We start from the raw sequence: 13,513 nt of genomic DNA on the forward strand, positions 1-13,513 counted from the left end.
CCGTGCTTCTGGCGAGGCCGAGGCTCCTGTTCGCCTCTGTCGGGGTCCCGTACTCGGGAACCGGAGTTATCACTGGTCCCGAGCCCATCGAGACTCTGGCCCCGACTGGCAGCGAGTCCGGGACGATCGTCTACGCTACGCCGGAGCCTTATCGCACAAGCGAAGTTGACTATACCGGCCCACTCACTCTTACCGGTCCGGTCCCTTTGGAAACAATCTTCCAGAGCGGCACCGTTCCCGGGACGGTGATCTTGGCCAGACCCGCCATTTTGGCTACTTCTGAATCCAGCTCATCGACCGAGTCCAGCTCTTCGACCGAGTCCAGCTCTTCAACTGAATCCAGCTCATCGACCGAGTCCAGCTCTTCGGTTGATTCTAGTACATCATCCGACACCAGCACCTCGTCTGATAATAGCAGCACGTCAACTGAGTCAAGTATTCTGACCACATCTACAGAGCCCGTCAGCTCGACTGAAAGCAGCACCTCGGTTGAGTCCAGTACTCTGGCCACGTCTACGGAGCTCGCTAGCTCGACAGAAAGCAGCGTTTCGTCCGAAACCGACTCCTCAACCACGCTCAGCCTCTCCCTCAGTTCCAGTTCATCTGCTGCCACTTCCGACTTCTTGTCGGAGTCTAACACATCCGAGTCTACAACAACAGCGCAGTCAACCAGCTCGGATGAAGTTACATCCTCCTCCATTGATTCATCCAGTTCAACGAGTTCGGCCGAGACTAGTTTGCCCACGTCAAGCGACCCAACCACGTCCGCTACGTCCAGCACAACCAGCACACTGACTGAATTGAGCTCATCGACAGAAACCAGTGGCTCTTCCGGTACTTCAACAGAATCTGAAACCACCGCAGACACAACAAGTTCAACCTCTTCGTCAACTGTGGACAGTTCAACGATCGATTCAAGCACCACATCGGACGCGCCAACTTCTTCTGCTAGCTCAACAGAGACAACTACCTTCTCTACCGACACTACTGCCCAAACAGATCTGAGTAGCTCAAACTCAGAGACCAGTTCTACGTCGTCGGACTCGGTCATATCAGAAACAAGCACACCGAAATTGAGCACATCATCCGAGACAAGCTCGGAGCTTTTTACAACCTCGTCTAGCAGCAGCTTACAGTCGAGTGATTCTTCAACCGAATCCGGATCCGGATCAATAACAGAGACCTCGTCTAGTTCACTCTCAGCCACCACAACTGAAGATGCTGCGTCCACTGATTCGACGAGCCTTGGCGAATCAACCTCGTCAACTGACTCTGCTTCGTCAACAGAGGTCTCGTCTTCAACAGCAGTCACGGACTCAACTTCAGCAGAGTCTTCCAATTCCGCCTCATCGGAGTCGGTCTTCTATGATACTCTGCAAGTACCTTTCACCGGCACAGAGGAGTTAACGGCGCCGGTCCCTATTAGCACCGTCAGTCCAAGTGGGAGCATCCGCGGTACCATCATCTACGCTGCGCGGTTCGTAACGACGACGATCCTGTACACCCCGACTGGCGACGAACCGACAACACCGGTCCCGCTGTCCACTATCCAACCCTCGGGCACCGTCTCCGGAACCGTGATCATTGGTACTCCCGCACCCGCATCCTTCATCACGACGACCATCCCCTACAGCCCGACCGGATCCGACGTCACCGGACTCGTCACGCTCACCACCTTGCCGGCGAGCGGGACACAGCCGGCGCTGGTCGTCATCGGCTCGCCGTTGGCGCAAGCGGTTTTCATCACGACAACAGTGACGTCTTCGGTGCCGGGCCCCACGACGGTGACGACGATCCAACCTTCCGGCACAGAACCTGGGCTCGTCATCATCGCGGTCCCCAACTCCTTGGAATCTTCTACGGCTTCAACAACCTCGTCTGATGCAGAGTCTACACCTTCGAGCGAAGCCAGCTCGGATGTGGTCTCGACCACTTCATCAACTTCCGTATCGACGACCGAGGGCTCCGAGAGCTCCGAGACAAGCAGCAGTACGGAATCAAGTGTTAGTAGCACTGATGCTAGCACTAGTAGCAGTGTCCAAGAAAGCAGCAGCAGCAGCAGCACCGATGCAGAATCAGCCACAACGGATTCGTCATCTCTTGTTTCTTCTACTCTTTCGACAATTTCAAGTGAGGTCACGAGCAGTACTGAGCCTAGCAACACCGCAATCAGCAGTTCAGAGTCTAGTACTATTACAGAACCTAGCAGTAGTGAACCTTCTAGCACGGGATCAAGCAGCACAGATCTCAGCAGTACTGAGTCTAGCAGCACAGAGACCTCCAGTATTGAAACCAGCAGTACCGAGTCTAGTAGTACTGAGAACTCTAGCACAGTATCAAGCAGCACCGAGACCAGCAGCACCGAGACCAGCAGCACCGAGACCAGCAGCACCGAGACTAGCAGCACAGAGACTAGCAGTACGGAGACCTCCAGTGCCGAGGCCTCCAGTACTGAGACCATCAGTACCGAGACCTCCAGTACCGAGTCCAGCAGCACAGATTCTAGCAGCACGGAGTCTACCAGCACAAGTTCAAGCACCGCAGAAGCTAGCAGTACAGAGACCAGTAGTATCGATACCAGTAGTGTAGAGACCTCTACCACTGAGTCCAGCAGTACCGAGGCCTCTATTACAGCATCAAGTAGTAGTACAGAGTTGAGCAGTACCGAATCTAGCAGCACGGCGACTAGCAGCGCAGATGCCACCAGTACTACAGAATCTTCTAGCACGGAAGCAAGCAGTACAGAGTCCAGCAGTACAGAGTCCAGCAGTACAGAGTCCAGCAGTATTACAGAATCCAGTAGCACCGAGACCTCCAGCACAGAAACAGCCAGTAGTGAAGACTCCTCCAGCACAGGATTAACCAGTACGGAGGCTAGCAGCTCAACTACAGACATCTCCAGTTCAGACTCCTCTTCAGACACAACCAGCTCTTCATCACAGAGCACTCTCTCTACCGACACGTCTTCAAGTACTGCAGCGAGCAGCTCATCTGAAGATGCCCTGGGAACGACAACATCTGACAGTTCCACGAGTGCCACTGAGGCAACCACCTCCGACACGAGCACGACGGATACCAGCACATCTGAGATCACGCCGGCCCCGTACATCACATCCGAGGTCTTCGACGCGTCAGTGACTGCGCCGATCACCATCTCCACCGTTCTGCCCACGGGAAGCTCGCCCGGCGTCTACATCGTGGTGAACCCTGCGTCGTATGTGACTTCGGAAGTAACTTACACGGGCTCCGAGTCTCTCACGGCGCCGTCGACCTTGTCCACCATCCCGCCCTCTGGAACCGCGCCAGGTACCTTCATCGTCGCTCGGCCGGCCGCCTTCTACGTCACATCTCAACTCATCTATACCGGCCCCTCGTCGATTGATGAACCTGTTCCCGTCAGCACCATCGAGCCAAGCGGCGGATCCCCCGGTACCGTTATTGTGGCCGTCCCTGCGTCCTTCTACACCACATCTACGGTGATCTATACCGGTCCCGAAGACTCATTCGCTGTTCCTACGGCCATCTCAACCGTGGCCCCCTCTGGCACGGCTCGCGGCACCGTCCTCTTCGCGGCCCGTTATGCGGTGGCAAGAGTCCCGTACACAGGTACTTCGATCATCACGGCGCCGATCCCCGTGGCCACGATTCCTCCCAGCGGCACCGCGCCTGGGACAATCGTCTACGCGGACCCTCCGACAACGGCGGAATATGTGTTTTCGACTGTCTTCCTCACCGCTTCGGATGCCCCCGAGGAGACGACATTCACCTCCATCGCACCCAGCGGCACGACGCCCGGCCTGATTGTCGTCGGCAGGCGGGCGTTGTTCGTCACGGTCACGAGACCTTACACTGGAACAGACCTTCCTACTGGGGTTTCAACGGTGTCGATAGTCCAGCCGTCCGGAACGGAGCCTGGTACGGTCTATCTCGAAGTCCCAATCACGACAGTATCGGTTTCAACTACAACAGACGCGTCTACTTCCTCGGCATCAACTACGAGCGAGGAGACTTCTAGCGAGGTATCCAGTAGCGAGTCGACATCTTCGACGGAATCAAACGCTTCTGCAGACTCCACTACAACCACAGAGTCGGCGTCCACTACGTCGTCGCTCTCGTCTGATACAGAAACAACGTCAAGCACTTTCGGCAGCTCCAGTTCTGAGTCCACGTCGGTGTCACAAGAACCGCTCTCGACCACAACCTCTAGCTCAGAACTTGACGCAGCCTCGACGACATCCACAAGTTCCTCGACGAGTGAGACCTCGGAACCCTCAACCGAGTCCAGCACAGAGAACACTTCGACATCTTCAAGCACTTCTCCCGCCTCTGAATCCTCTTCCGAGTCCTTGGTTTCCTCTTCCACAACCAGCTCAGAATCTCCCAGCAGCACTTCCACAACTGAAGAAACAAGCACCTTGGAAACCTCGACGATTGAGACTAGCTCTTCGACCTCGACAACTTCCTCGATTGAACCAGAGTCAGAGTCTTCCAGCTCTTCAACCTCACTCGAACCTGAGATTACTCCCTCTTTCGTCACCACCACCGTGTTGTACACCGGCAGCGAGACCCTTACCGGACCTACCCCCCTTTCGACCATCTCACCGGTTGGCACTCAACCAGGTACCGTGATCATCGGGACACCGCTCTTCGCCTCCTTCGTTTCGACGACAATCGCCTACACCGGCACCGAGGTCTTGACCGGCCCGATCCCGGTGTCTACGATCCCGCCCAGCGGGACGCAGCCGGGCACCCTAGTTTTCGCGACCCAAGTCCTCGAGAGCAGCTCTGCCTCCTTCGTCACAACCACGGTCCCTTACACGGGCACCGAGACTCTGACGGGACCTTCGGCCCTGACAACCATCCCTCCCAGTGGAACGCAGCCGGGCACCGTGGTCATTGCGACGCCTGTCTCGGAGAGCCTCTTCTCCTTTGTCACAACCACGGTCCCATTCACGGGCACCGACGTGTTGACGGGCCCCTCGACTTTGACAACCATCCTGCCTACCGGCACCGAGCCAGGGACCGTCGTGGTCGTCACGCCGCTCTCCTCAACAAGCCTGGAAGCCTCCTTCGTCACCACGACGGTGGCTTACACGGGAAGCGATGTCCTCACCGAGCCGACGCTCATCGCCAGCATCCCGCCCAGTGGCACCCAACCAGGAACTATTATTTTCGCGACTCAAGCGTCCGTGGCGCCGGCTTCCTTCGTCACGACGACCGTCCTCTACACCGGAAGCGACACCATCACCGGCCCCGTCCCGTTGACCACGATTGCGCCGGCGGGAACGAACGCCGGGACGGTCGTCATCGCCACACCGGCCTCGGATCCCGGCTACGTCACGTCAACCGTGTTGTACACCGGAAGCGATCCCATCTCCGAGCCGACGGTCATCAGCACTGTGCCGCCGGTTGGTACGACGCCTGGAACACTCATTGTGGCCACTCCGGCTTCAGCTGAGGCAGCTTCTTATGTCACCACCACTGTCCCGTACTCTGGGAGCGAAACGATAACTGGCGCCATCGCCATTTCAACCGTTGCCCCGGTTGGATCTACACCAGGCACAATCATTGTGGCCACGCCCGTGTCCGTTGAAGCAGCATCATACGTCACAACCACCGTTCTCTACTCTGGAAGCGACACGATAACTGGTATCGTCGCTATATCAACTGTTGCTCCTGTCGGTACAACACCCGGTACTATCATTCTGGCTACTCCGGCTTCGGTTGAGCCCGCTTCCTATGTCACCACCACTGTCCCGTACTCTGGCAGTGACACGATAACCGGCGCCATCGCCATATCGACTGTGGCCCCAGTTGGCACAACACCCGGCACGATCATCCTGGCGACTCCAGCGTCAGTGGAAGCCGCTTCATACGTGACAACTACCGTCGCTTACTCCGGAAGCGATACGATAACCGGTGCCATTGCCATCTCAACCGTCGCTCCCGTTGGAACTGTACCCGGCACTGTGATTTTTGCGACTCCAGCCTCCAGCTCGAGCCTTTCAGAATCATACATCACGACCACCGTCCTTTACTCTGGCACTGACACAATTACCGGCGCCACCACCATATCTACCGTTGCCCCCGTTGGGTCTGCACCAGGGACATACATCGTGGCCACTCCAGCTTCGGTTGCGGCTGCCTCGTATGTCACAACGACTATCCCCTACACAGGCAGCGAGGCCATCACTGGCGCGACTACGTTGACCACCATCCCCCCCAGCGGAAGCATCGACGGGACTGTCATTGTTGCGACCCCTGGACCCAGCAGCAGCAGCAGCAGCAGCAGCAGCTCCGACGTGTCGCCGTCGTACGTGACTACCACGGTCTTGTACTCGGGAACCGATTCCATCACCGGCCCGGTCGCAGTTTCAACGGTCCCTCCGAGCGGGACCGTCGCCGGCACCATCGTCTTCGCCATCCCCGCGTCAAGCTCCGAGGAGCCTTCTGCATCGTATGTCACCACGACGGTGCCGTACACGGGAAGCGACACGATCACGGGTCCGACTGTGCTGTCGACAGTTTCACCAAGCGGCGGCAACGCCGGGACGGTAATCGTAGCCACTCCGGTCTCGAGCTCATCCACCTCCGAGCCCTTCACCTCGTTCGTCACCACCACGGTCTTCTATCAAGGAACCGAGCCCATCACCGGACCGGTGCCCATCTCAACCATCCCACCGGCCGGTACTACGCCCGGGACGCTCGTCATTGCAGTTCCCTCTTCCCAATCGTCCAGCACGACGGTATCCGAGACCTCTACCTCCTCTTCGGAGCCGGTTCAGTCAAGTTCGGACTCTAGCACGTCATCCTCCTCGTCGTCGTCGTCGTCGTCGTTGGAGCCTAGTACTTCCACGTCCGAATCGACGACTTCCACAGCATCGTCCGAGTCCAGTACTCTCGAGGTGTCAACCAATTCATCGGAATCCACAACATCGACGTCAGAGTCAGAGTCCAACACCTCCCAGTCCGCCACGAGCAGCACGTCAAGTATTACCTCAGACTCCAGCACTTCCGAGTCCGAGTCCGCAACAAGTTCGTCCTCTAGTTCTGTTGCAACTACTTCAAGCTCTACGACCTCAGAAGCCGTCTCCTCGACCTCAGAATCCAGCAGTTCCACTAGCAGTTCGACAACTGCGGTCTCCACGTCAAGCTCGGATTTCCCAACTTTATTTGTCACCACAACCGTTCTGTACACCGAGAGCTTCATCACAGGCCCGACTCCCCTCACGACGGTCCCGCCAAGCGGTACGTTTGCCGGTACGGTCATTATCGGAACGCCTCCGTCGATCCTCGCCGCCTATGTCACCACGACAGTGCTGTTCACGGGTAGCGAGGTGATAACGCAGCCGACGATCCTGACCACGGTCCCGCCCAGCGGTACGGTCTCCGGAACCGTCATTGTTGCCACCCCGGCCTCGATCTCGGCGACCTACGTCTTCACCACAGTCCTGTACGATGGCAGCGTTCCCATCACCGGCCCGAAGCCCCTCACCACCATTGCGCCCAGCGGCACGATCGCAGGAACCGTGGTTTTCGGCACCCCTGCGTCGGCCGTCACCTCCTACGTCACCACGACCGTTCCATACACCGGAACAGAGCAAATCACGGGGCCCATCGCCATACAAACGATTCTCCCGAGCGGCACCAACGCCGGGACCGTGGTTGTGGCCACTCCCGCTCCGGCGGTTACCTCGTTCGTGACAACGACCATCTTGTTCCAGGGGCCAGAGGAGATCACGGGCCCGACTACGCTGACCACCATCCCCCCCAGCGGCACGAACGCAGGCACCGTCATCGTGGCTACTCCTGTTCCGCCGGAAACATCGTACGTGACCACGACGGTGCTATACACTGGTCCACAGACCTTGGCTGGGCCGACCACTCTCTCGAGCGTCCCTCCACGCGGCACCACGCCCGGTACCATCATAATCGGCACCCCAGCACCTCGATTCGTGACTTCGGAAGTCCTGTACAGCGGCACCGGCGTTCTGACGGGGCCCAGCACCATTTCCACGGTACCCCCGAGCGGTACAGCCGCTGGGACTTACATCGTCGCCACGCCGGCGGCCGTCTATGTCACTTTGGAACAGTTCTATACCGGAGCAGATGGGGCCGTCTCAACCCCCACGGTGGTCTCTACAATCCCGCCCAGCGGCACCGCGCCAGGCACTTTCATCGTCGTCAATCCTGCCGTGTTCGTCACCTCTCGAGTGTTGTACACAGGGACAGACACCGCCGTCACCGCTCCCACGGCTGTCTCCACGATCCTGCCGAGCGGAAGCACACCGGGCACAATCATCGTGGCTAGCCCCGGCATCTATGTGACGTCGTCGGTGATTTACACCGGGACGGACCCGGCGTTCTCCGCTCGGACTACGGTTTCCACGATTCTGCCGAGCGGAAGTGCACCGGGGACATTCATTGTGGTCAATCCAGCGGTCTATGTCACTTCGACAGTGCTTTACACCGGCACAGATCCAGCGTTTACGGCACCGGCTCCGATTTCAACCATCCTACCCAGCGGCACAGCTGCTGGTACAATCATCGTAGCCAGTCCCGGCGTCTACGTTACCTCTTCAGTGCTCTACACCGGCACAGACCCGGCGTTCACGGCACCGGCCCCAGTCTCAACTATTCGGCCCAGCGGCACGGCTGCCGGGACCATCATTGTAGCCAGTCCCGCTTCGTACGTCACCACCACGGTGCTTTACAGCGGCAGTGCAACTATTTTCAGCCCCTCGGTGATATCCACGGTGCCACCCGTCGGCACGCAACCAGGCACAATCATCGTAGCTACGCCCGCGCCTCGTTTTGTCACATCCCAAGTTCTGTACAGCGGCACTGAGGCGCTCACGGGTGCGACGACTATATCAACCGTTGCGCCCAGCGGGAGCGCGGCCGGCACGTACATCGTCGCAACTCCTGCTTCCTATGTCACCTCGACCGTGCTTTACAGCGGCAGTGCAACTATTTTCAGCCCCTCGGTGATATCTACAGTACCACCCGTCGGCACGCAACCAGGGACAATCATTGTGGCCACGCCTGCCCCTCGCTATGTCACTTCGCAAGTCTTGTACACTGGCCCAGACACCCTTACAGGACAGACTACTTTGTCGACTATTGCCCCTAGCGGAACTGTGGCTGGCACGTACATTGTGGCAACTCCTGCGTCCTATGTCACCTCGACCGTGCTTTACAGCGGCAGTGCAACCATCTTTAGTCCTTCAGTAATTTCGACTGTGCCACCTGTTGGGACCACGCCAGGCACAATCATCGTGGCCACGCCTGCACCTCGCTATGTCACTTCGCAAGTCTTATACACTGGCCCAGACACCCTTACAGGACAGACGACCTTGTCGACTATTGCCCCCAGCGGGAGTGTGGCCGGCACCTACATTGTGGCAACTCCTGCGTCCTATGTCACCTCGACCGTGCTTTACAGCGGCAGTGCAACCATCTTTAGTCCTTCAGTAATTTCGACTGTGCAGCCCGTTGGTACGACGCCGGGTACAATCATCGTGGCAACCCCGGCGCCTCGTTTCGTCACTTCCAGAGTCGTCTATATCGGTACCGAGGCACTCACTGGAGAAACAACGCTTTCGACGGTTGCTGCCTCCGGGACGACGCCGGGCACTTACATCGTGGCGAGCCCGGCCTCCGTCTATGTAACTTCCACCGTTGTGTACACTGGCTCGGACACGATCTCGGAGCCAACAGTGATCTCGACGGTCCCTCCCGTTGGAACGAGGCCAGGCACAATCATTCTGGCAGCTCGCTATGTCACGTCCTTGGTAGACTACCAGGGCACCGTCCCGATCACGGGGCCCACGGCGATATCGACGGTCGGGCCCTCGGGCACGGCACCGGGTACCTTCATCATCGCCACCCAAGCTGCCATCTTCGTCACGTCTTCGGTTCAGTACTCTGGGTCCGGCACGATCAGCGGCCCCTCGGCCATCTCGACGATCCCGCCTGTCGGCACGCGGGCCGGCACGATCATCGTGGCCACTCCGCCCCCGGAACCCTCGTACATCACGACAACCATCTTCCTCACGGCCTCCGACGCGCCCGAAACTACCACCGTCGCATCCATCCCGCCGAGCGGCACGAACCCCGGTACGATCGTCGTGGGCAGGCGAGCAGTGTTCGTGACCGTCGTCGGCCCCTACACCGGGACGGCGAGTGTGCCCACGGGCTCGACGACCGTTTCGATTGTCCAACCCAGCGGCACTCAGCCTGGCACGGTGTACGTGCAGACACCGACGACGACGGTGGCGAGGTCGACAACGGCTACGTCCAGCCCATCCTCCACCGTGACTTCCAGCTCCACTACTACGTCTGCCTCATCCACAGTGTCTTCAAGTACCAGTAGCTCATCACCGTCGAGTACTGCGTCCTCGACAAGTTCGAGCTCGTCTTCTTCCAGTTCATCCAGCAGCTCTGTCGTGTCCCCAACACCGACGTCGTCGTCAAGCATCTCCTCGAGTAGCTCATCAACCAGCGTCACTGTCAACCCAGCCACCTTACTTCCCTCCAGTAGCACCACGACGACCTCATCAACCGTGTCTACAAGTACAAGTAGCTCATCATCGCCTTCGAGCTCGGCTTCATCTACAAGCTCAAGCTCGTCCTCGAGCTCGCCTGCTGGCACTGCCATCAACAACACACTGCTGACGACGACCACCGGTTCTACGCTCTCTACACTGACGAGGTCCTCTTCCTCATCCACGTCGTCTACTTCTCCTGCATCGACTTCTTCTTCATCTAGTACTTCACCCTCATCCTCGACCTCGTCGTCGTCCTCGTTATCATCTTCCTCGTCATCTTCCTCATCATCTTCCTCGTCCTCTCCTTCGTCAACTTCTTCTAGCACCTCTTCTTCTTCATCGCGAACTTCTACAACAAGTACTACCACTTCCTCTTCAAGCTCTTCCTCTTCATCCTCAAGCTCTTCGTCTTCATCTTCAACATCTCCGTCTTCGTCGTCGAGCAGTTCGTCCTCAAGCTCCTCTTCTCGGACTACAACCACTACCACAACCTCATCGTCCAGCTCCTCGCCCAGCTCTTCGTCCAGCTCTTCGTCCAGCTCTTCGTCCACTTCTTCGTCAAGGACCAGCAGCAGCTCAAGTTCAAGCTCGAGTTCAAGCTCGAGTTCAAGCACGACATCGTCATCCACTCGCACTACCACAAGCTCCACCACCACCACCAGTAGCAGCAGCTCCAGCTCCAGCTCCAGCTCATCTTCCACCCGCATTGTCGCTTCTGCTACGCGTGGACCTGCCTTCTCCTGTCCTACAACTGGGTTCCTCATTCAGACTCGCACGCTCTTCTCACTGAATCTCGCTACCGGCAACCGAACCCTGATTGCCGACAACATTGGCGGCGACGTGAACCGCAACATCAACGCCATGGGTTACAACGCCAGGGACGAGTACCTCTACGCGGTCAGCCAGGACAGCGACGACTACAAGGTCATCCGCATTCTCGCCAACGGCACAGCGCAGGACGTCGCCCCGATTAAGAAACTCACTGCGAATCTGTTCAACTCGGGAGACGTCGACGAGAACGGCCAGTATTGGATCTCGACAGGCGGTCTGGATTGGTACCAGTACAACCTGAATCCAGGCACGGCTGGTTACGGCACCCTCGTCGGCAGCGGAACCCTCGCCGGCACGGGCGGTTACACGATCGGCGACTGGACAGTCGTCCCCGGAGCCGGCGGTGGCGATCTATGGTCCCTCGGTGTGAGCGCGAAGAGCGCGTTCCTCCTGCGCTGGAACAAGACCACCAAGGTCTTCACGGTCGTTCGCGAGCTCGGCAACCTGACGGGCGCCTCCGGAACGACAGTTCCCTTCTGGGGTGCCTCCTACGCGACCAACGACGGCTTCCTCTTCGCCGTCGAGAACGGAAGTGGCCAGATCTGGCGTATTTCCGTGGCCGGCACCGTTCCCAACCTCAGACTGAACGACGCTCCGGTCAGTAGTCAAAACGACGGTGCGAGGTGCCTGGACTCGGGCGCCATCATTGTCAGCTCCTGAGCATGAGCCAGAAACCGATCTGGGCTTTCCAATACCAACATGTCGCACAAGATATGCGCCAAAGTTTTATGTTTTTTTCTTCTTTATTTTACGGTTGACTACATGGTTCAGGAGTTCGGCTTGGGGGGAGAAATAGCAAGCCCCGGAACAAGAAACGTGACCTAGACTTCTTTCCTATCTTTTATCTAGATCTAATTTGCCATAATTCAAAATGCTTTCCGTCGAGAAACCAAAAGTTGTTCAACCAGCAATCTCGCTTTCAGCAGTTTGTGAGAGAGTTCTTGCGCACCAACGAGCTCGGTGAGAGCGCTTTGCAAGCCTTCTTTGCCTTTCGTCTCGTGCTTCATCTTCCCAAACGTCTGCCAAAAGTTTGCGCATAGCCTGTTCGCCCGGTGTAGTACCCACACGGTATTAGGGTGTCCCAATGGCGTACAAGTAATTATCATCATCGATTCTCCCCGCCTAACTACCAGATACTAGCCCTCAATATGTGTCAAAGCCTTAGCGGCTAGCTCTATTAAAGTGGTCATGTAACCTATTTTGAGTGAATCTCCTTCTTGTCCGTAGATCTGTGCTGCTCGGCAAAGATGAAAAGGGAGGTGTAGTCTTTACAAGTATGCCGGTAGCCCCATCCAGTGCTTCCGATGTCATTTGCTGGCTTCCATTCCAGAGTTGTGTCACCAGCGCACATAACACTCTGCCGCAAGTAGTCCCAGCAGTGCGAAAGGTGAGTTGTGTTTACCTTGTCAAGATGGCCATCCCGAACATTAAAGAAACCGGATCGGGTCATATACTAGAGCGCCAAGCTCCATCAGCCAATCTTCCAAAGCCATGTCAGTATGGTCTCTCCTGGTATTACTTACCAAACAATGGAGTTGGTGAAAGACAGACAGCAACGCCTTCTTTTCGGGTATACTTTTATCCAATCCAGGCATATATGGCAGTTCGTCTTCCGTTGTAACATTAATCCAACCTTTGCCCACTAAGATCAGTAGATCGATTGTTAGCTGGATAACCCCCCGCGACGACAGTCATCTTTGCGCTAGAAAGCCAGCGCCGAGGTAACAGGGTTTCACTTACTCGGTATGAGTCTGGTCCACGCTGCTTCCGATCGTTCGCTGGGCTCCTCGCCAAAAACTTTTTGGAATTGGAAAGTTTGTTTGGTATATCTTTCAGGCGGCATCCACGATGGTGGAGCGGGAGTCAAGTTGGCTCGTGCAGTAAGTATCAACGCGACGCAGAAGCAAAAGTTCGACAGGACGAGAAGGCTCATTGTAATGCATATTGGAGTAACCGATCGACGCTTGCGTGAACGCGGGGGCTCGGAGGAATCTGCCGACATTTCAAGAAGGCGTTCCTTTTCTTCCCGTCCTGTGGTCAGAAACGGAATCCGAGATTCCTCTGTCGTAACCTCCGCCATTGTGTCTGGTTCCGTTGTCGTTGAAAGAAGTAAACCCGTCCAGTAGATCACA

The 13,513-nt window shown here is 57.2% G+C and overlaps 3 protein-coding genes across 3 annotated transcripts; 2 read left to right on the plus strand and 1 right to left on the minus strand.

Annotated features, from left to right (window-relative positions):
• Nucleotides 1-1,218: 1,218 nt before the first annotated feature.
• CDEST_07968 (uncharacterized protein) lies at nucleotides 1,219-11,215 on the plus strand (the record flags this gene model as incomplete). The annotated part of the gene is made up of 4 exons (XM_062924127.1): nucleotides 1,219-1,225; nucleotides 1,288-10,511; nucleotides 10,586-10,735; nucleotides 10,874-11,215. The coding sequence occupies 4 exons, from the start codon at nucleotides 1,219-1,221 to the stop codon at nucleotides 11,213-11,215; spliced, it is 9,723 nt and encodes a 3,240-aa protein (XP_062780178.1).
• A 196-nt stretch (nucleotides 11,216-11,411) lies between these two features.
• Nucleotides 11,412-12,041, plus strand: CDEST_07969 (uncharacterized protein; the record flags this gene model as incomplete). Its single annotated transcript, XM_062924128.1, has 1 exon — nucleotides 11,412-12,041. The coding sequence occupies one exon, from the start codon at nucleotides 11,412-11,414 to the stop codon at nucleotides 12,039-12,041; it is 630 nt and encodes a 209-aa protein (XP_062780179.1).
• Nucleotides 12,042-12,576: 535 nt separating this feature from the next.
• On the minus strand, nucleotides 12,577-13,461 carry CDEST_07970 (Putative mycotoxin biosynthesis protein UstYa; the record flags this gene model as incomplete). Its single annotated transcript, XM_062924129.1, has 3 exons — nucleotides 12,577-12,834; nucleotides 12,905-13,023; nucleotides 13,122-13,461. 3 exons carry the CDS (start codon nucleotides 13,459-13,461, stop codon nucleotides 12,577-12,579), a joined length of 717 nt encoding a protein of 238 aa, XP_062780180.1.
• Between the last annotated feature and the right edge of the window lie 52 nt (nucleotides 13,462-13,513).

This window comes from Colletotrichum destructivum, chromosome 5 (genome assembly GCF_034447905.1).
Source record: "Colletotrichum destructivum chromosome 5, complete sequence".
NCBI lineage: Eukaryota > Fungi > Ascomycota > Sordariomycetes > Glomerellales > Glomerellaceae > Colletotrichum > Colletotrichum destructivum.